Source organism: Pyxicephalus adspersus, chromosome 5 (genome assembly GCF_032062135.1).
Source record: "Pyxicephalus adspersus chromosome 5, UCB_Pads_2.0, whole genome shotgun sequence".
Classification (NCBI taxonomy): Eukaryota; Metazoa; Chordata; class Amphibia; order Anura; family Pyxicephalidae; genus Pyxicephalus; species Pyxicephalus adspersus.
This window is the reverse complement of record NC_092862.1, coordinates 61,345,039-61,366,833: the sequence shown is the minus strand read 5'-3', so window position 1 is coordinate 61,366,833 and position 21,795 is coordinate 61,345,039. Positions and strand designations below refer to the sequence as shown.

The 21,795-nt window shown below is 37.4% G+C and overlaps 1 protein-coding gene across 2 annotated transcripts in view; it reads left to right on the top strand.

Annotated features, from left to right (window-relative positions):
- The window catches only part of NEDD9 (neural precursor cell expressed, developmentally down-regulated 9), a 75,902-nt gene that overhangs the window by 38,445 nt on the left and 15,662 nt on the right, over positions 1 to 21,795 (top strand). The window contains exon 1 of one of the 2 annotated variants that reach the window (XM_072411686.1): positions 13,515 to 13,644. The exons of the other annotated variant lie outside the window; for it this stretch is intronic. Within the exon in view, the coding sequence (XP_072267787.1) occupies positions 13,633 to 13,644 (12 nt within the window). The 5' untranslated portion in view covers positions 13,515 to 13,632. Of the gene's footprint in view, positions 1 to 13,514; positions 13,645 to 21,795 lie in introns of those variants that run through there. 2 annotated transcript variants of the gene reach the window in all.

Sequence of the window (21,795 nt, the reverse complement as noted above, 5' to 3'; positions counted from 1 at the left end):
CGACCGCGTACGATTCCGGATCGCTAATACGAATGCGCGACCGATAATCCGATTCTGCTTGATGAATCAGGGGCAATGTATTCATCATAACATAATATATATAGTACACTGGGTATAGAAATAATTCACTCTCTTAAAAATATTCACATTTTTTACTTTGCAGTCCAAAATGTAGACACACACAAATAAAATATCCAGATCTCTGCACTCAATGCACTTTATAACACCCAGGTGAAAGTTATAACAACTACTCAGAAAAAAAGAATGCACCACTTTTTCCTAAATTGGGCTTTTTGTATACAGAATTTTAGTGGGTATGTTTGAGAACAGAGTAGGCCGTATTCCCCTGAATGCATTTTAAGGTTTTTGTTTTAATTGTTAGCTACAGTATACCCTTAAAACATTCCAGACTTTCTTCAAATTGTTCTAACATTATTTCATATAAATACATAACTATGGAGCATTACAAAAACTGCAGCCTATATAGCCTTACACAAGATGTCCTAATATTTCATCCTGAAAATATCAAACCCTGTGCAAAATATGTTTTTGCACTGATCACTTTAAAAAGTTTTCCAACCACACTGCATGAGTGATGCCAGCTTTCCTTTGCTTAGTCAGAAGAGAACTTTAATCAAATTATTATTTGTATTAGTTCACAACAATGTACAGCACATGTGGATCTAAATATACTCTTCTTTATCATATAAATTACATTGACTTTTCATAAATTAAGTGACTTTAATTGCCGTGTATAGGGCTCTTATGGGGTGCTAGCATAGGGCCTTATGCAGCCATATGTAATGCTTAAAGCTGAACTCCAGACAGCTATAAAACGCACAAATTATTGCAGCTTTATATTACTAGACTCATCACTAAACGATTTAATGCACTCAATATAAGTAACTAAATTTGACTCTGTATTAGTCCATAGTCTTTGTACAGCAGAGTTGAAGTCTCAGAGAAAAAGAAGAAAAAGTACAAGGAGCCAATCAGTTTATGTAAAGACATAAATATGACATATATAAAGAATAATATATGTTAGATGATTATATTACTGAAAATAATTGGACATACTGAGGAAAAAAGTTATAAATACATGATCCGCTCAGGGTATAATATTATTATTATTATTATTATTAATAAACAGGATTTATATAGCGCCAACATATTACGCAGCACTGTACATTAAATAGGGACATCACATTGTTTCCTATTTTATTTATTATCATATTTACAACTTATTCTAATTATAGACCTTGAGTTACAAATGTTTTCATTTTTAGCAGGGTTCATTGAGGTCTGAACATTTTTAAGAGTTCATCTGGGGTTAAAGGATTGGGAAAGACTGGTTTACTGGAACAACTCCATTTCTGGCAAGAGACTCCTTATACCAGGGCTAGGGATAGATATAATATTTATTTAACTAACTCAGTGGACCACATCCCATGATTATTTGGTAAATGTATATCATCCCTTTTCTCTTTCTCCTCCCTTCTTACTCAGTTTCTAAAAATAAAAAGCCAGCATAATATGATGGATTTGTTGGAACGGAAAAATGACTTTCTTCCTATCTGCTTAGGCTGCCGCTGGACTTTTTTCTTTAGAGGGGAAAACTGTTCAGTGGTTAAAACTGTGAATATCACCAAACATTCCACATAACCTAGTTGGAAATTCTAAAACAGACATGACATTTACATTGAAACTGCTACAGGGAAGTGCCACACTCCTGGGAGGGGTTTCATTATATTATTATTAAAGTTTTCAATATAGAAATTTAAAAAAAAAAATGTGGTGTGAATCCCTATGGCTATAAATATATAGCCGGCCTAAGATTCCAAAGAGCTTGAATGTAGTCTCAACTAATACCGCTGTCTTGCACTTTTGGCGAGCGGGGGGTTTCTTGGGCCAGGCAGGTATCAGATAGAAAGAATGACAATGACAACGAAATTTCAAGGTTTAACTACTTTTATTTCTGTAATATTTACTGAGACAATGGCCGGTTGGTTTGTTATTCTTAACACCTGATGTTTACGGCATATCCCCCCCCGCCCCGGTAGATAAGCTTAGCCTTAGTTTTATCCCCCTCCCATTCCCTATTTCCCCCTTAATTTTCCTAGATATTCCTATACATACCCCACCTCCCTATTGACGATGTTTTATATTTGACAGTTGATATTTGGGTTATGTATCTTTTTGCAGAAGATGGGGAGGTTATCCCTATTGTATGTTCCCTTTATCTTGGGCTTGGTATTGTATTATTTTGTATGTTCTTATGATGTTAAAAAACTAATAAAACTGATTGAAAGAAAAAAAAATGTGGTGTACTGGTATTGGGCACATTCAGTATTTTTGGTGTATAGAGATGACTTGGTAGCCTTTTAGCTACTAAGTACAGGAACTCTCTAAGTACAGGAACTCTATTATAAAGCTAGTACCTGGTCAGTGAGTAAATTAACCCATCAGAATGGATAACTTTACTTACATTACAATAGTTACACCTTGAGTTAGCCATGGAAAATTTCTATTTGGATCGCTGTGTTTTTACTACATTAATATTAAATCTATTTGGTCATTATTGAATTTGCTACACATTTTAATAAGCAGCAGTCTTCCATACTTCCATAAGGTAATACATGGTTGTGCAATTTAATTTCAGTGGAGTTGATAAAGAAGATGTTACTTGTATTATACAATAAATGTTCAATATTAGTTACTGAAAACAGCAGATCTCAGTCTTTTGTGTCAAAAGCAAATCTTCAGTTGCAAACCATAAAAAAGCAGCATACCGGTATATAGTTTCCTAAACCTACCTATCTGTACATTAGGAGTAGATATCCAGTGAGGTGTTCTGTTTAGATTTATACAACTGAAAATGTTTGGTTATTTAGAGTATCATAAAACCCAAAAACAAAAAGCTTTGCAATGTGGATGCATTGACTTAGTTTTCCTGGCTTTTTCGACCATTAAAACAATTCTTGACTTACTTGACTGTGACAGTGTTCACACATTGTACTGTATCTATGGAGGAGTCACCCTAGGAGTGGAATACAGGACACCCTCCTCTCTTCTGCTCCAGAACATAAATGGTGGGTGTTCTGTCCACAGGGAGCTCACACACAGAGTTCTGTCCACAACTCCCTAGATTTCATGCATAAACAACATTTTTTTTAATTAAACAGATATAGCAAAATGCTTTTACTATATACAGTATTAAAAAGACCAACAGTTATTTGTTAAAGTTTTATACTCTTTAACAGAGATACACAAACAACATAATTATACCAACAGTCATGTAAACCAGCAGTAAAAGGTCTAACCAACATCTAATATCTATGGTTAGGTTTAGGCCTAATCTAAGGGTCAGTATAGGGGTACGGGTTTTGGGTGGGGAGGTAAATTAACCTTAGGGTAGAAGGTTAGCATTTAGTTCACCCTTACCCCAATGACCTTGTGGTTATGAGCAATTGAGTTCCAGAAAAATGCTGGCTAGTTCAGTACTGTGTTTAAGTCATTTCATAGGAATTACTAAAATTTGATGTACAACTTGCTTTTCCATGGAATGAAGATGATCTGCAATTGTCTATTATCACTAGATCTGTAGGAAAATGGTAGTAGTTCTTGATAATTCCAGAGTTACTACAAGGGCAGGCAGACCTCACACTTTCTACAGTTCTTAATGAGAAAACAGTTTGATTTCCATAATCATGCTAGGATGACATGCTCAAAGCATGATAAATGAATTTGTGATGATAAAACATGCATTCTCCTATATCTAATATATGACTATATATATTATAATTGCCTTCACTGGCCCAATCTGCATGTCACCATGACTTTATTTATTGTTTTGCTGCTTATGAAAGGTGGTGACCTAACCTCCTGCAGAGATACATTTTTGAAAGCATTTATACCCCCACTCTGGCAACAAAATACAACATTTACAGCCTTTTTAAATATAGCAGAAAAGAACCTTTTGTATTAGGAACAGGAAGCAGACATTTTTATGAGGAAAAGGTTTGTGGACCAGGTACTAAATATAGTCAAAATGTAGCAGAGGTTCTATTTAAGTCAATCAATTCATTCATCTGTTTTCTGCATCTAGACTTCAGAAGGAAAGAAATAAACGGAGCTTGTGGTCCACACCCTGTTTATTGCACTATAAATGGCACACATAAATGGTGTCTGGGAACAGCCTTTATTGTGCTCCATAAAGACAGAAATAATATAAAAATCGATGTCTGTGTTGACATTTCCTTGTCAAGACCATTGGTGGTTCAAAAACAGGAAAGGGCAGGAATTGGGCAAATACCAAAATTAATAGTTATAATAATAACAATAAAGCTCCTTAATAATTGTAGATTCCAAGGAGTAATTCAACCAAAAATGTATACAATATATGGCTACATAACTTTCTTTCTCAGGATTCCTAGTTCTGACCTTGTCCATTGCTATAATGACCTTGGTTCACCCTGAAATTGTCCAAGGAGAAGCAAGGCCATCAACACACGCAAAAGATTCCTATCAGTTTTACAATATGCCCAAGGGCAGACATTGGGAGGTGGAAAGCGTGCTGCTGCATGAGGGCCCCCAACCCACCTCAGACAACAGGAGCCCAAAGTTAATTTGATGGGGAGGGATTCCAAGTCAGTTTTGCACTGGGCGCCACTGTTGGCTACATTCGCCACTGAATATGCAAATACACATACAAGCTTATTTAACACAACTGAGATCAGCTTGAATTGATTTGTAGAAGATAATTTTGGAAATTATGTCTAGCCACAGAGGGAGTATTGGAACATATAACTTGGAAAAAACACTTATGTTCCTTCATTTTTATTAACATTTGTGATTGTAGCTTTGAAGAAAATTGATGCCAATGCTGACATTGCTGACTTACCTCTCTAATGATGCTGTTGTTGATGATGTTGCATGGTTACTATGACCCATTCACCCATGAGCTTGATTTACTAAAGAAAAAAGGACAAGCATGGGTACATCTTTACTGTACACTTACAAGGGCCTGCAAAGACTTACTGAATTAAAGATAGAAGCCCACATTATGTATGTTGCATGGCACAATGTTTAAGCTCATGTTTATGAAAATAGTAAACATTATATAAAATAATAAAAAGACTAGAAAATAATAAAAAAACTAGACTGTGTGAGGTTAATAAATACTATATCTAGGGTCTAAGGCTGCATACACATGCTCAATAATTGTCTTTGGAAAGGATTTTTCACAAAAGACTGAAAGATGCATGAACGAGTGCTGAACATACAGAGCCGTTCTGCTTTATGAAGAGTGGATAGGGGAGAACGATGGAGTAGCAACGTTCGTCGTTAATGGATCCACCAGGATGGATTCATGAGCGTCATTGGACGATCGCTGTACACGCAATGATCGGACGAAAATCATCTGACATGTGTACGTAGCCTAAGTTACGAGGGCTTGTAAAACAATGTTACCTATAACTGTAAATAGATGACTAGTTAAATACATTTGCAGGTCACCAATTTAGATTAAAGGTGCGTACACACTTCCAATTTTTTCAAAACGAACGACGAACGATCGATTGGCCAAAAAATCGTTCGTAAAAAAGTAACCAACGACGCCGACGAACGAGGAAAGTCGTTGGAAACGAACGACCGGACCGGCGGATCGGATTGGACGACGATCGTTGAACATCGTTCGTGTGTACGGTCGTTCGGTGATCGTCCATGGTCTGAGCATGCATAATGAACGAACGTTCGTTCACTTTCCTGTCGTGCGCATAGTTCCTCTATCGCTCAAACGATCGTATCTATTGTGTGTACAATATCTACGAACGATCGTGTCGTTATCTCTATGTGCAGGATCGGTGCTATACGATCGTTCGTAGATATCGTGCAGGATCGTTCGTCGTTCGTTTTCCAACGATAATAATTGGAAGTGTGTACGTAGCTTTAAAGTGAGACAGACACACTCTCCTTTGAGTGATCTTTTAACAAAGAGAAAACAAACAAACAGAAAAAGCAATTTATTTCACAGTTTTCCTTACAAGCTGACTTCTGAATGGGAGATTCTGTTTTATTATAACTACTTGGTGCACTTTCAGTTCTTGAATGGAAAATTTTAGTGACCTTTAAAGGTAGTTACCCATAGGGAACATTTAATGAAAATGAATGAAGGCAGGAGATGTCTACATTTTTAAACTTGGATCTTAGTGCAAAAAAACAATCACAGAAAATTACATTTCCCAGAACTTTCTGTTAGCCAATGGCATACAGATTGCTGCCAGGTTGCCAAATTGTATTGAAATTGTTAAGAATTTTTAGAAAATTACAGGGGCCACAGAATGAAATGAAAAGGTAATTTTAAATAATAATAATAATTTTAAATTGAAGGGTGCCCTGTGGAGCAAATATATTTGCTTTGTTTTAATCAAAAGGGTTTTCCTTAAAACCAAAATGACGGCTGACCTTGCTGTTGTCACCAGAACCTTGGGGCAGAGGAAAGTGCTCAAAGCTGGGTCTTTCCAGGTACAGTCAATAGATACATAAACACTCCAGATGATTCTTGCTGAAGACACATGGTTGTACTAATCTCCGGTGAAAATCTAACATGTGTAAAATGGTGCCTGACATCCTATGGACGAGAGCACAGCAGGGTGCCGCTTACTCATCCTCTCCTCCCAATTGGAGAGAACTGTGCTGTCAGCACTTGTTTGTTCACCTGTCACTGGAAAAGATCACAAAAGATCATTTCTAGCGACAGTAATCTGACGTCTTTTGAACATCTGTATGAGGTTTAAATAGATATTAGACAGGAAATCACCAATCTCCAATCTCTTTCCATCTTTAACTGATCTGAAGTGACCCAAGGTTATTGCCTGGACCAGACAGGAGGCCACCTTCAAGCCAGAAGGTAGAAATAATTGGGTGCATTATTGCATGGCAGAATCAGTTCTACTAAATTTAGAAAACTGGGTGGTGAATATTAAAACAAATTCTCACTTAAATAAAAACTCTGGCTGTAAAAAGGCCCTGGACATCTACATTGCCACTGGCACCCACTAAGGGTACCTCCTGGGTGACCCAGACCTGAGTTGGTTAGTTGTACTTATAACAAGCAAATCAGATTATCTTCTTGATTCCAGATCAGGAAAATAATATTTTATAGTATTTTAGATTGTAAGCTCTTTTGGGCAGGGTCCTCAGCTCCTGTGTCACTGATTGTATCTGCCTGTCATTTGCAACTCCTATTTATTTTGTTTGTGCCATATAAATGCAGTATAATAATATTAAAAATAATATACTGCAAATGAAAAAATAACAAAAGAAAAAACAAGTAATCAACTTGATTAAATACAGATTCAACAGGCCATCTAGTGGTTCATCCTAATGATATTTTATATGCAATGCCTATAGAAGAAGGATTGGATGTCATTTGCTCTGTATATGGTACACATACTGGTTATATGAGTATATTAAGATGTAGGACAAATGCATTTATCAGAACCTTTTATTGCACAACAAGCTCTTAACTGGAGCCATTCTTGCATGTGATTGTTTTCATTGTGCCTGCATTCCTCTTTTCTGGCCCACGCATAGCTTGGATTCCATTTGCCTGCTTTGCTTTTTCCTCTACAGTCAGGCTGAGCGTGCCAAGTAGACTTGAGCAGTCCAGGCAGACCAGACATTAGCTGAAGACCAGCCATACTTCTTGATTTAGCTCACTGTCTGACAGAGTTCTAGCAAAGCCAAACATAAGCAGACTCTTTCAGAGGTAATTGTTTAACAATTTGTGTCCCATTTGTGCTTTGAAAGATGTTATTTTCCCCTTTCCACAGAAAAGCTTTATGTAAGCTCTTCAAAAGAAACTCCTATCTTGTCTTGGATGCAATACACAGTAATATTTACAAAGTAAAGCATAGCCAGAAACCTTTTATGTACATCTTGCCCAACTACAAAGCCACAATATTTACAATGTTATGTTAAGTACACACTTCTAAATGATTGTTTTGGGTGATATTTGTCTGTACATACAGGCTGGTGTGCATCCAACTGACCACCAAACACACGGGACTCTTCTCCACCGGTCACCAATGATAGAGGACACTAACATTTTTACTGTTTGTGTTTATTTTATTATTGCAGTTATTGTTTAATTATATTATTATTATTATTACCATGTGTTTAAATAGAGCAACCTTGGTTGTCATGCTTAAAATTATTGCCTTAACTTCTTACTGTTTGAATTAATGCCTTATAATCCGCAGATATAGTAAATAATAGTAATAACTTTTCCACAAAAGTTATTTCCTTTGTGGTAAAAAAAAAAGTTGAGAAAAGATGGTATTGAGTCTGTAAAGGCACTTAGACTGACAGCACCTACAATGTAATAGTGCCTGCTTTTTTAACATTGATAGTTTTCATAGTTGTTTAATGTTTTATACAGCTATTTAATTAAATAGCATTCTTTTCAATTCTGCATGGTTCTTACCTAACTTTTGATTTAAAAAAAATACAAAATAGTATTTTTCAAACTTCCTAAATTTATAGAAATAAGGTGAAATTTTGCTTGTGTTGTGGTCATATATTTCCAGCATATGACGTGACGAGACAGCATAGGGACTTACCTATAGTTTTATGACCTACAAACTCTATTACTGAATCAAAACTACTTTCCCTTGATTTATTTAGGTCTGTAAAAGAGAGAATAACAGCAATAGTGTCATTGCCCTGCAGGCATGTTTTTCTTCAACTTCATTTAAAAAGGGTGGAGTTGGGAAGACGCCTGTCATTTGCAATGCAAAACAGAGACATAAATCTACTGTATTACCACTTAAAGATGTGGTTAGAAGCTCCAAGCACTATGTGGCTCCTAGGAATGTGGAATTATCATGCAGAAATCTCTGTATTGGAGGACAGAAGTGCTTGCCATTGTGGGCAGTGAATCAAATGAGTGCAGTTTAATTCCTGCTGTGCATATTTTGGTTAAGAGAGGATGTGTTCCTGCATTGTTTAGTAATCTCTTTTGGCTGGCTCCTTGTAGCCTCAGGGAACACATTTGTAAAGCCTACATGCATGCTAATGTACTTGCATTTACAAAGAGCCCTACACTTTCAACCCAATTTGTGAAAAAAAAAATCCTGGGCATTGATAAGATAGCTGTACTTTGCAATTGTTTACTGCAGATATGTTAAACGATTACCTTTGCAAGCACTGGGAAATGCTGGGGTAAACTAGCCTTTTCCTGCTTGCAAAAAACTCTAATATATTATTTCTCAACCTTCCTACTGTGAAATAACTTACTTTGAAATATCTTTCGGGGCGTAGGGAATCCCTTTTATAATTACTATATCCACAGCTCACAGTACATTAGTGTGGCGGTCAGTGGGAAGAATGTCTCCTACATTGCCGGCCAGTGGAAAGAATGATCCTTTTGGCTGTAGGATGTCACCAATACAGATAAACAAAGTCTGTAAAGATGACATTCTACAGCCAAACAGTCATTGGCATTACTGAATCTGATCTTTGTGGTACGAATTGCTTATTGCTAAAGGAACCCCTAACAACCTCTGAAGAAACCTCAGGGTTCCTGCTTGAGAATAGGCTCCCGTTGGAATTTTTAAGGAGAACTTATCATTGTCCAGTATGTAATATACCTACCTTCTACTTGCTCCCTCCTGTTCTGTACCATAACAACCTCAACCTTGATTCCTGTCTATGTTTTCTTTCTACACGTATACTCCTTCTGCCTCCATGTGACAATGTTTGGAGCTAATAACTGGCCAATCACGTACCAAGCGTTATACTGGGGGCTGGGTGAGTGTCATAGTCTCCTCCATACTGAAGGTCCATCAGTCTGAAGGACTATGTAACTGACCCAAATGATTGTGTGGATGAAGGAATGGGACAAGAATTATTTATCTATAAAAGGATGTGCCAAAATGTTTTCCTACAGAATAGCCCAGCATTGATTTTAGAGTGGCTGTTGAAAGCTGATGCAGGAGTTACAGACACGTCTCTGTGTCTGCACTTTCTAGCTGCTTGTAGCTATTCACCAAGTTATAATGGTTGATTTTTGCCTGAAAATTTCCATCACATGGATGAATATATTAATCTTTATGAGAAAAAAATTGGTATAGTATATTGAATTAGACCCAATGTCTCCTAGGCCAGATTCTTTCACAAAAATGCTAGCGGTGTGTAAAACTTCTGTGTAGAGCAGTACTCACCAACCTTTTGGAAGTCATGGACCACTAAACCCCCAGACTCTGGACCGCGCATGAGTGGGGAGCCGTGTGTCACTCAGTGGGGAAGAAGCTTCCCCCCGAGTGATGTCATGATAACAGAACCTGCCCCCTCTACCATCGCAGGTCTGACCCTGTCATGGGAGAGCGGGCGGGTTGTGTCCAGAGAGACAACCCCCCCCCCCTCGCCGCCTTTAGCCTGCGATGCATACGGTGGACATATTCCGTGGCTCTGGCTGGTGCACCCCCCAGCAGGGTCCTTTTCCTAACCCTGCGGCGGGGGTTGTGCACTGGCCAGAGCCACGAACCACCAAAATTTTCTCGCAGACCACCAGTGGTCAGCACACCACTGGTTTAAAGCACTGGAGGAAGTAGGGGTAGCTGCATGAAGACAGTTCTAAAGCCTGGGAAAGATACGGCAAATGGGATAGTTTTTTTTTTTTACTGCCAAAGCCTGGCTGTTGCTGTTGTATGAGACCCATAGACACTGGATCATCATCTAAAAGTAGTTACTGTACTGGTTTTACATCGGTGATTCAAAGAATTATGTGGAGTAAATTTTAGAGATATCAGTAAACTTTGCTTATCTAATAGGACAATATGAAATCTTTAAATGGCATAGTAAAGTTTCTTTGTATGTGCACATCATGTGGTACAGTGACAGCTATCTGATCACTGAAGACTTGGATATCCTGCAGCTACTTTATACTCAGTCTAGCTGATATGTTCACAGTGAAAAGACCATTCCAATGTCTCATTGACAGCTCCCACTTATTGTACAGATTTTCCAATATGTTTGTATGTTTTTAAAGCCTAATGATCTGTATTATTGGTATGGTGATAAATATTTAGAGGACTTTTAATAATCATAGTTCATACCACAAACAATGTTCTTTTAGAAACCATTAAAGTACTTATTGTAGCTTTCTTATAGTGATCCTGGGTATTGCCTTGTATTTACAACTTACTTTTAAAAACCCCACACTGCATCTTCAATGGTTATATCATTTACTTACTAAATCCAGATCTAATGAATACCGTTTGTTGATGTACTGTCTATCAATTCACATTTCTGGTCCCTATGCTAGGATAATTTCTCCATCTGTAATGACACACTAATGTTTAAGGACTGTGACAGCTGGAAAACTTAGATGTTCTCAAAACAAGGGTTTAAGAAAGAGAATCATTACACAACCTGCTCCCATGAAAGTAAACCTGTAGGTGTAGGTTTTCTGTATATCGGACATGTTATTGTTATTGCAGTTACCTCCCTGCTTTTCAACACGACCATAATCACCGTAATATGCCACCAGCAAACTCCAAGATTCTTTGACAAGTTTCCTCTTTTTTAGGTGCTCAACAAGCTTTTCTTTACCCCACAACTAGCAGTGTGCAGGCCTGTCCCACCAAACTGAACACTGAGCAAATGATAAAAAAAAGTCTATCCCAAGTCAAAACAATAATTGGATCCAATAAATGAAGGCAATTAATGTTATGTAAAAGTGTTGACTTTCTTGGTAAAGTAAATTTGGATGTGTCCCTTTATGCCCCTTATTGGTCCTTTTTATGGCACGATCACCCTAACCGATGAATAGGTACGTTTAAGAGGTAAAGAGGGCAAACTTGATTGTACAACAACATTGAGCTATTCAATACCTTATTTTGCTCCACCCAAATGATAACAAATTAGATAAGTAAACAATGGGAATGTCTTTGACTTTCTCTTTGTGTTTTCTCAATTTGCACATGTATGGACACTTTAACCTAATATACCCACAGGGAAGTGCTTGGAACACTTGGCTCTGAAGGCAAACACAGCCATCCCTTTCATAGTAGTGATAGTGTCATATGGGCTAAAGAAAGTGTCCTACCCAAAGCATGCCTCCTTTTATTACTTGAAAGTTATTTTTCATGGATGTGGATTGAAGCTGAAGCTAAAGGTGGTCTTACCTACAGTCTTGTTGTACAAGCTCCTTTCCTTTCCAGAAATTGCTGATTTCACTGCACAATGTGGGCTTCTCAAATTGAGCCTGATTCATTAAAGCTCTCCAAAACTGGAAAAGATAGACTATCATGGGAGAACCTGAGTGACCCAGCAAACGTGGAATGGATTTCATAAAATCATTTGCTTTTATTTATCTAGTCTAATTATCTAATCTATTTCAGGTTTACTTGATCACCCAGGTTCTTCCAACCTGAACCAGTCTTGAGAAGCTTTATTAAACCAGGCCATAGTAAATGGTCTAAAAGAACATCATTTATAACACCTTTTAGAGATTGTTTTGGCTGTGGGTGGTAAAAGATGAACTGAAAAAGATAAAGCATGATATGACTATTGCTGTGAACAAGATAAATGCTCAGCTGTCACCTTCATGAAATACTAAATAAAATACAATGCGCCATTATTATTAAAAAGATCAATAATCTTCATTTAATGAATTATCACAATTTATTGTACATTTTTACATTCTTTTTATAATACCTTCCAGTGCCTTCCGTCACAAAGTCAGTTAAAGCTGAAAGTCTTTCCCGCGTTTATTCACAGGTCTGATTAGGTAGCTATATAATATCTCATACACATGGACCAATTTTCACTCATGGCCCAATAAAATGATTGGATTTGAAGTGAATTTTAACAACCGAATGATTGTAACTAATAATATTTTTTGAGCCTTGATTGAACGTGAACAACAATCAATCAGACATGTAGGTAAATATTGATATAAAGTACACGAGTTGAGTCATGTGTAAGAATGATGTATCAAATCCAGACAAAATCCCAAACACTTTCTAAACAAGGACGGAACATCATACACGTGTGTGCCATGTATGGACTCCCAACTGATCCATTACAGATCGGAAAATCAGACCGGGCTCATGCACAAAATTGTCAACAGATCTGTCTGTGTATAGTAGACATTATTAGAACTTGTTGCTGATTGAACAGGATAGTATTTCTGGGCAATCACTTGTAATTGCCCCTGGAGAAATGCCCCCCTATCCATAGCCCAGCTCACCCATAAGGACAAATTATCTAGCATGTGAATAAAATGTGCAGGTTTACAGCAATCTCTTGTCAGTACATAGCTATGTGATCGTGCTTCCTTGTGTGAATACAACTATGCCCCGATATAGAAGTCTCAGCACAACTCCTAACACCATGCACACACAAAGGAATGGCAGACCTCACTGCCAGGAAGCACCACCTCACGGCCAATCAGGACAGAGTATGCAAATGAGTTCCCACTCTGCAATCCGCTCTCCCAAACAGCGGTATCAGATAGCAGTGCGGCTCGTAGTAAGGACAGATCGCTAGGCTCCGCTCCACCTCCCCTCCTATACAAACCATTCCAATGCGGGATTTCTAACAGCTAGCACGGGAGATCGGGCTAACATGAAGTACAAGGTGAGGAAATCCCTCTCTCCCTCATAGAACTTTGTGCTTGCTGACCTGTATAAGTTTGTAGAAGAGTCCAGTTCAGTGATAAGTGACAGCAAGTTGTTTTAAACTTCTTTCCTGGCTGATGTATGTGTAAAGCTTTGCTATTGTGTATCATGTGTTTGGTGTGATACAATGGATTATCCTGATGGGGATTGGAAATTCCTTGCTTATTATAGTAGGAGTCTGGATTGCCCCCAGCTCCTCTATGTCAATGTAGGATCACAGTCTGATTTTCTAATGAGACTCTATGGCAAAGGTTAACCCCCAGTGTACAGGCACAGGGGCTTTCATCATTGTCCTGGTAGTCTAGGGGAATTTGGCAAGTCTCCTGTATTAAGTCATTGCCAGCAGACTTATCCCTGGATTTACTATGGGTCCTCTATGCTAAAGGCTTGTGTTAAAAGATCCCATTGGCTATGTGTGTGCTTGGTAAAGTTATGATTTGGCAGATGCCAAGGAAGGTCATGTAGGTTTATTCAAAATGGTAATAAACTTATGACAGCTAGTATAAATAAAAGTCCTTGTTGGTCTTGGCACTGCCTTTTGAAAAATGGCCAAAAGCACTGAGTATTGAGGACTCAATGCATGTAATGGTCATACATTGGATAATGGTGGAATGTTGGGTTTAATGTTCATCTTTGGCGACCTGGATACTAGTTTATCCATTTAAATTCCTCAGATCCCAACTGGGTATTTGAGATGAACACATGCACTTAAAGTGAATGTAACCTTACCAATGTCCTTTTCCTGTTTGATCCCTTTTGCACTGCATAATATATCATCAAAAGTAAAATCTGTTGCTGATCTTAGAAATCCTGAGCTGTCCTGTGCACACTTCCTGTGATATCTCAAAAAATTCCTTCCAGTTCTTTTCATTCACTTTTATTTTGCAGAGATCTAAGGGCTCTCTTTATAAAACAAGGAATCTGACATTCCCTGGTGGGAATCAGTTACTGCCATTGAATTACAGGGAGATTCCCATGAGGGAATATCGTATTCCCTGTTTTATAAATAGAGACATATAAGTGATTGAGTGATTTTCAAAAGTCACATTAGGCAGGGCTGACACCACCAGTGTGCAGGGATGAGTTGTATTGCTAAAAGATCAACAGGTATTGTTCTGTACTTGTAGGGATTTAAAGGTATAAAATACGAGAAAATTTGCATTATATATCTTTTTCTTGTATTTTGCCTTAACGCACACTTTAATAAATGAGCCAATTTATCTCTATATAGCAATATATAAAGAATATAAATATTCTACTTGTCTGTTTTTTATACAATGTGCTATTTGAGTTGTAAGAGTACAATTGAATATATGTATGTGAATTGCCATGGCTAATGCAGAGCCAGGAGCTGCTAAAGGTCACCATTCATGTAGCAGCAAGCAGAAGAGGTGAGGAGTTCCTGTCCCAGCCTGTATGCATCCTCCGGCCTCATCTACATGACACTGTGTCACTGTAAGGCTCCAAGGAGGTTCTTTGTCATTTCTCTTCTCATGTTATCTCTGCCAGAATAAAAGACAGTTTGAACAGGACTGAGCACAATACACTACTTATTATTCTTCAGGGTTTGTTCACAAGACCTTGAGGCAACCATGATCAGTCTAAAACTCCCATTCATCTAGCTTTAGGGTTTGTTAACCCTACCCATAGCAAGCATTCTGCAGAAAGACTTGAAAATCCTTCATAAGCACATTAACATCTTTCAAACTGATTCTAAGTGACACTTTCCCACAGAATCACACAGATTATTTTGTGCCTACAAATTGCATTCCACAGATATGCTAGGATTTTATTTTCCTTTTAATATTGCTTTATACTTTAGTGGTAGGAGGACACAATTTGTAGATTTATTTACCTTGCAGTGACAGGTATAAACACCTGTCTGTCATTTTGCTTGACATACTGAAAGGTGATTAAATATAAAATAGCTTTACCCAACCCTCTCCTGATTTCTGTTGTCTGTGTTAGAAGCATATGTCAGATTTGGAATGTCATTACACCCCTCCTTACTGGGAGTACCACTAGTGCTTGGGAATTGTTAGGTTACCAGATTCATTTAGATAGGTAATGGTTCTGACCAAGCAAGGCACCAATGATTAGACTAGTAGACTAGCCTTTAATATACCTGTCTGAGATCAAAATAGGACCTAATAATTTATTGTGATAGCTAATAATTCATGCACAGAATGTACTGGTCCTCATCTAGACACAAAGGCATTGTTTCCAGGGCGCACTCCTTTTTGGCAGACCCAGAAGCTTGAGAGTGTTATATGCAAAGTAACATAAATACCAATACGCCTATTTCCTTTATAAATGTAAAATAAATTAAGATTGTTGTATGCTTGGCATGTTTCTGTTCCCTCATACATTCTTATTTCCTCATGCTGATATAGAAAACCATACATCACAAACCTCCTCAAACATTGTCACTTTGGTCTTTATTTTATAAATCAATCTGTAATAAAACTATATTAACTTATTACATCATTCTGCTTTGCTTTGCAACACTGTGATTGTGCTTTACAGCACCCTGTGATAATGTCTATAAGTTGGCCAACCAGATATCTGGTCTTTTAGAAGGTATTAAGGAGTCAGGAGTCATTTGTGGATAAAGCTACGTACACACTTCCAATTATTATCGTTGGAAAACGAACGACGAACGATCCTGCACGATATCTACGAACGATCGTATAGCACCGATCCTTCGCTCTCCCCCTCCCCTCTCCATAGAGCATGAATGGTGCTGTATGTACAGCATCGTTCATGCATCTTGCAGCACCTTGTCGTTGGAAAGGATCGTGAAAGATCCTTTCCAACGACAAAAATTGCAAGTGTGTACGCAGCTTTAGTCACAATGAACTTAGCTCCCACAAAACACATTTCATTTGTACTTAGAAGATCAGATGTTGGGTGGAGCATTGTTGTTAAGTAAACAATTTAAACCTTCTAAGAAGATTACTGACAATGACTAGATTCCATGACTGTAGATGTAAGAAGTGGCATCTTCTTCTGTTTGTATAAAGCAAGGTTTAAATACTAACCGAGAACTAAGCTAATCGCCTGTTTCCATAATGAAATCTGTCATCAAGTTGTCATCAAATCCTAATCACTTTTTGTGCCTATTCCAATATACGTATAGCAATATGATACAACTATATGTTGATGTAGCAATTAATCCTGCCTTGGTTCATTAGATCAGTAGGCTCAGATTTCTGGGTTGGAGAAATGCTGGTGTTCAAACACAAGTTTGTAGGTTTTGGTTGTAGTAATGTCATTTTCTGGGCCTGGACTCTTGTGGTTTGTGTGTAGTTTTTTGCCAATGTTTACTGTGCACAATATGTGACTTTTTTATATACCCAATACCTGAGGAGAAATATTAAATATTACTAGTGTCAAGAAGTTTCAAGTTTTTACTGTTTAGATCCTCGTACTGCTGTGGTTTCCTTCCAAAAGTACCTATATATATAAGGTAGGTGAACTACAAAAAGTCAGTTTTTTTGGGTTCTGCCAACCACCATTATGTCCTGAACGCAATCTTGTCTGACATTTATCTACTTAGATCTACTTAGGTGATAGAATTGGAAAAGTCTTTTGGAGGGTTGGTTGGCCTTGGAGGTTTTGTAAGCTATAAATAGGAACATAATGTTAGGGGAAAAAAACACAAAATCTAGTAAGAATAGAAAAGCCCAAATGTTACCTTTGATAACCACAACAAAGTGATTTACCCCTCATCTCCTATTTAATTTCCAAGTTTTGACTAGAATTTACAGCCTGATAATGTAATGTAAATAAATATATTTACTAAAATGATTTACTAGATGGTCACAATGGTATGATAAAATGAAATCTCTGCTTTCCAAACAACTATGGGCTCTGGTCCCCTACATCAGTATTTCAGATATAGACACTATTCCACAACAGACACATTTCTTAAAAAAGTGCCGGCTGGGTTAATGATTCGTGTTTTACAAGCCATTGAAAATATACCCAAAAGGCAAAACTTTCTCCTTTGTCAGATGTTAAGGTGTGTCATTGTGTGACCAGGAAATGGGATAAGGAATTTTGCTGTCTGGAGGTACACTTTTATTTTTAAAGCTGAAATTGTGAAAGAAAATGAACCGCCTGTTTCCTGCCATGAGATAACAAATACTTCTGCACGTAGACCTGACTAGAGGGTGAATTCATTGATGAAGGATGAATACGGAAATTCCATTATTTTCTACTACAGCCCTGAAGATGACATGCATTGCTAACCGCCTGGATTCATGCAGTTAATAAACACAAAGATTGAAATGAACCAAGAATGGAGTTGTGTGATGAGATAAATAAATGAGCTGGTTACGCTCATGAATACAATAATCAAATCAGAAGTCTTTTAAGAAAAGTATCCTATTCACTGAAGGCCTGGCAGCTCACTGGAAGCAAGCCTGTGCATTCCAAATACACAATGGGTGCTGAAGGATGCAATAGTTGCTTGGGAATTCAGTTGAATTGGATATGACTGCTGGTAGCTTTTGATAGCTGGATACTTCATCAGCTATTCAGAATGGCAATGCTGCCTGCAAAGGTTCAAAGGAATGCTGTGAAACAACATTAGGAAATCACTGTCTAGATCAGGATAACAATAAATATGGTAATGGGCAATGGTCTTGGTGAACACTGAAAGGGGTTGTTTTCTGGTAATACCATATTACATAAATTAACATTTTAGTAAGTATACCATGTGAATGATTAAGCCACAGCCCATAATAATAGGAAAGACTTAAAAGGCTGCAAGGCACTACAAATATTATATATTGAAATATATCTGGAGTTAGGATTTAAAGTGTTACTAATGCTGCAACCTTTCTAAAAGAATAGATGACCATACTCTATTCAATACTGAATAATAATACGTTTTGTCTATAGATACACTTTCATGTTGTTACTTTTGAAAGGACAGGGAATAATTTCCATGTTTATATGTTTTTGTAATAGGTAGCTGTAGATGATTCTTTCATTGATGTCTTATTCTACAGGAACAGGTGGAGGTTCTTAACACATGGCAGCCTTTTAATCTTATTAATAACTGCTTAGCTTATTAATTAGTGTCTCTGAGTTCTAGTAGCCTCAGGCATCAACAACTATGCTTTTCTTTCCTAAGTACTTAATAACACACCTTGACAGCTCCTGCACAAGTGAGCATATAATTTCTCACACGCCTACCTCCGTACCAGTGTGTGTGTTCATACGTGTATGCTTTTACTTTGGTGTGGCCTCACTTGCTCACTATGAGATCATTTCACTTCACAATCAGTTGGTAGTTTTTGTATTCATTGGCCTCTCCTTTCTTGGACACTGACAGCCATCATTAGGGAAAAATAACAAATAGACATACCTGACTATTTTTATTAACCTGTCAAACCTTGCCCTGAATGCTCTAAAGATGCTAATAACAGGGTTAGTGGCACAGTGCATAAGTCAGATGTGCACATACACGTCTGTGTGCTTCTATAATATGTTTTCTTTGAACTTGTGAGGCTGTTAAAGTAAGTAGGAGAAGTTTACTGCACTTTTGAAAGCCAAGTTGAACCCAGGGTCTTAGAAGAATGCTGTTTTTTTACTCTATGCTTGGGAAATTCTGGTTTTCATTGTATTAAAAGACAAAATGTTGTGCAAAAGTTCCACACACTTCCAGCTGAATATACTTATCATTCCTTTGCGCCTCTACCACTTTGTACAGTGCTACAAGAAATATCCAGTACGTCTGGGTATAGTGGAGCATGTACCTTGCCATCCTTTTCCTCTATTGCCATTGGGTCAAAGAGAGTCATCATCCCTGCTTAAAGTTACAATAGTGGGATTCATATTAAGCCAAATTTCATGAGACAAAACTCTAGTACAAGTATCTTTGCCAGTGTTTCTCAACCAGGGTTCTGTAGAACCCTATAGCTTCTCTTTAGGCTGTATGGGGTTCTTTGAGCAATGAGCAGTTTGTGACTCTCAGGTCAGTTTAAATGACACCATCGATCTTTTTTGGATATCTGTAAGGGTGACATTCTTCCAACTGACCCGCAATGTAAGGCATTCTTTTTACTGACTACCACACTGTACCCTAGTAGCACTGTGAGCTGTAGATAATATCCAGGGGAAGACCTAAACGTTATTTCATGGCATTCCCCCACTGTAAAAAGGTTGAAATTAATGTTCCCCCTGTCTCCATTCTTGTGTAGTAAGGAGTCGCTATTGTTTAAGTATTGTGCCCTGAAAAATAAAACCAGGAAAACAATGTTGCCAAGTTGTAACGTAAACACTTGTAATAATATTTTGCCCGAATGAGGTCCATTCACAGGGTACTGTCCATGCCAGCTGGACTGGCAGGAACTGATAACATTGTATAATAATTGAATTTTTCAACAACAAAATTATACGTAATCTGCTGTTCTAATGCAAGTGTAAAGTGAGATGCCTATAAGAATAATCAGACCATAGAACCAGAGAAGAAGGAAGCGATGGGGGTGATGAGTCTAGGAAGCTTAACACATAGGTTTTGATTACTCCTGTCAACATACAAATTTTACAAAAACATATTTTGTTTCAAAGACAGCTTTGCCCTCCTCCTTTTTTAGGTTTTATACATTTTTTCCTGAATATATCATCAAGTGATATATTGATGAAAACTTCTGTGTTCATGACCAATAAGCCATCTTGACCATAAAAATCTGCAGAAGACAGTTTCATCATATAAGTACATAAAACAGAATAAACTGAATAGTTCTAACATAATACTCAATGAAATACAGTTTTCCTTTAGTTATGATGCTTGAGAATTCCCAGTTCTCCACCGTTCTAATTAATCTGACATTATTTTAGGTTAATGAAAAATAGTGTTTCTATTACCAAATATTGTGTACTGACCTCTATTACAATAGAAACCAGGTTTCTTAGGAGGACATGATAATATCTGTCTATAATTATTTTTATAAATTTCAAAAATTTTAAAGAGACACTATCAGGTTTTTTAATAAATTACACCAATATTTGTCTGAGAAAGGAGAGGTTTTTATATCTGGTTCTCAGATCATCGGGTTACTGATCAAAGGGGTGTTGGTGGACTAGTGCGCTACAACAATGCTTGGACGAAACACTAAAGCAATAGGAAGGTAGCATATGCTGCTGGAATACTCGCAAGATTTAATATTTAGGTTTGAGTGAAATGTGTTCATAAGTTCTATTATGAGTACTGAATGAAGAACTGTATGAGAATCTTTTGACTTCATGGTAACCTAACATAGATGCTTGCAGTGCCCTTTGCGTGTAAACCTGGGAGGCATCTTCCTTGGTTACATGGCAATAAAGGTAAAAGGTTTTCTTGGGACAATATAGAACAAATCAACAAAGCCATAACTTGCTTTATCTGCATAGTACGTGAGTTTATGCAGCTTTACCAGTTTATGGTGAATACAAAATTACTTTGTTTAGAAAGGGTTTACATGCTTGAAACTTCCTGTTATTCTGCAGTAAATTATTAACAGAATCTAATTATTTTTCCTTAGAAATCCCTGATCATGTTTGTAGTATTCAATAATGGGTTTGGATGAATGATTCAAGTACACTAATCTTGTAAAAGAAAACTGGCACAGCACTGATGAGCTCCAATGCTTTTAGGTCTAGTTATGACATGACCTGTGCAATCAACTGAATAATGACTGTCTAGAGACATCCTTAAACTTTAGGGCAGAGCCTGCATTTTTCTCATGAAGGGCAAAGTTTAATTTATTGGAGATCACACTAGCAGCACATAATTCTCTTTTTTGCTCCATGTTGTTAGTTGCCAGCAGTCAAATAAATAATGCAGATATTGGGAGGGTGCAAGTGTCTTACTCCACTCTTTCCAACATGACAATGTAGGTGTTTGGCCACTCAGGTTCCCATCCATGTTACATGGCTGCCTGAATATATCTTCAGCTAGTGGAAGGGTAGGAAGGGAGAGGTAAGTATATGCATGTTGCTTGGCATTAAAGTAGCATTAAATTACACTTTTTGCTTACCTTACACAAGTAAAGAACAGGTTTATTTTACCAACATTTGTGATTATAATCCCTAGAAAATTCTCAGCAAGTGCTGCAAC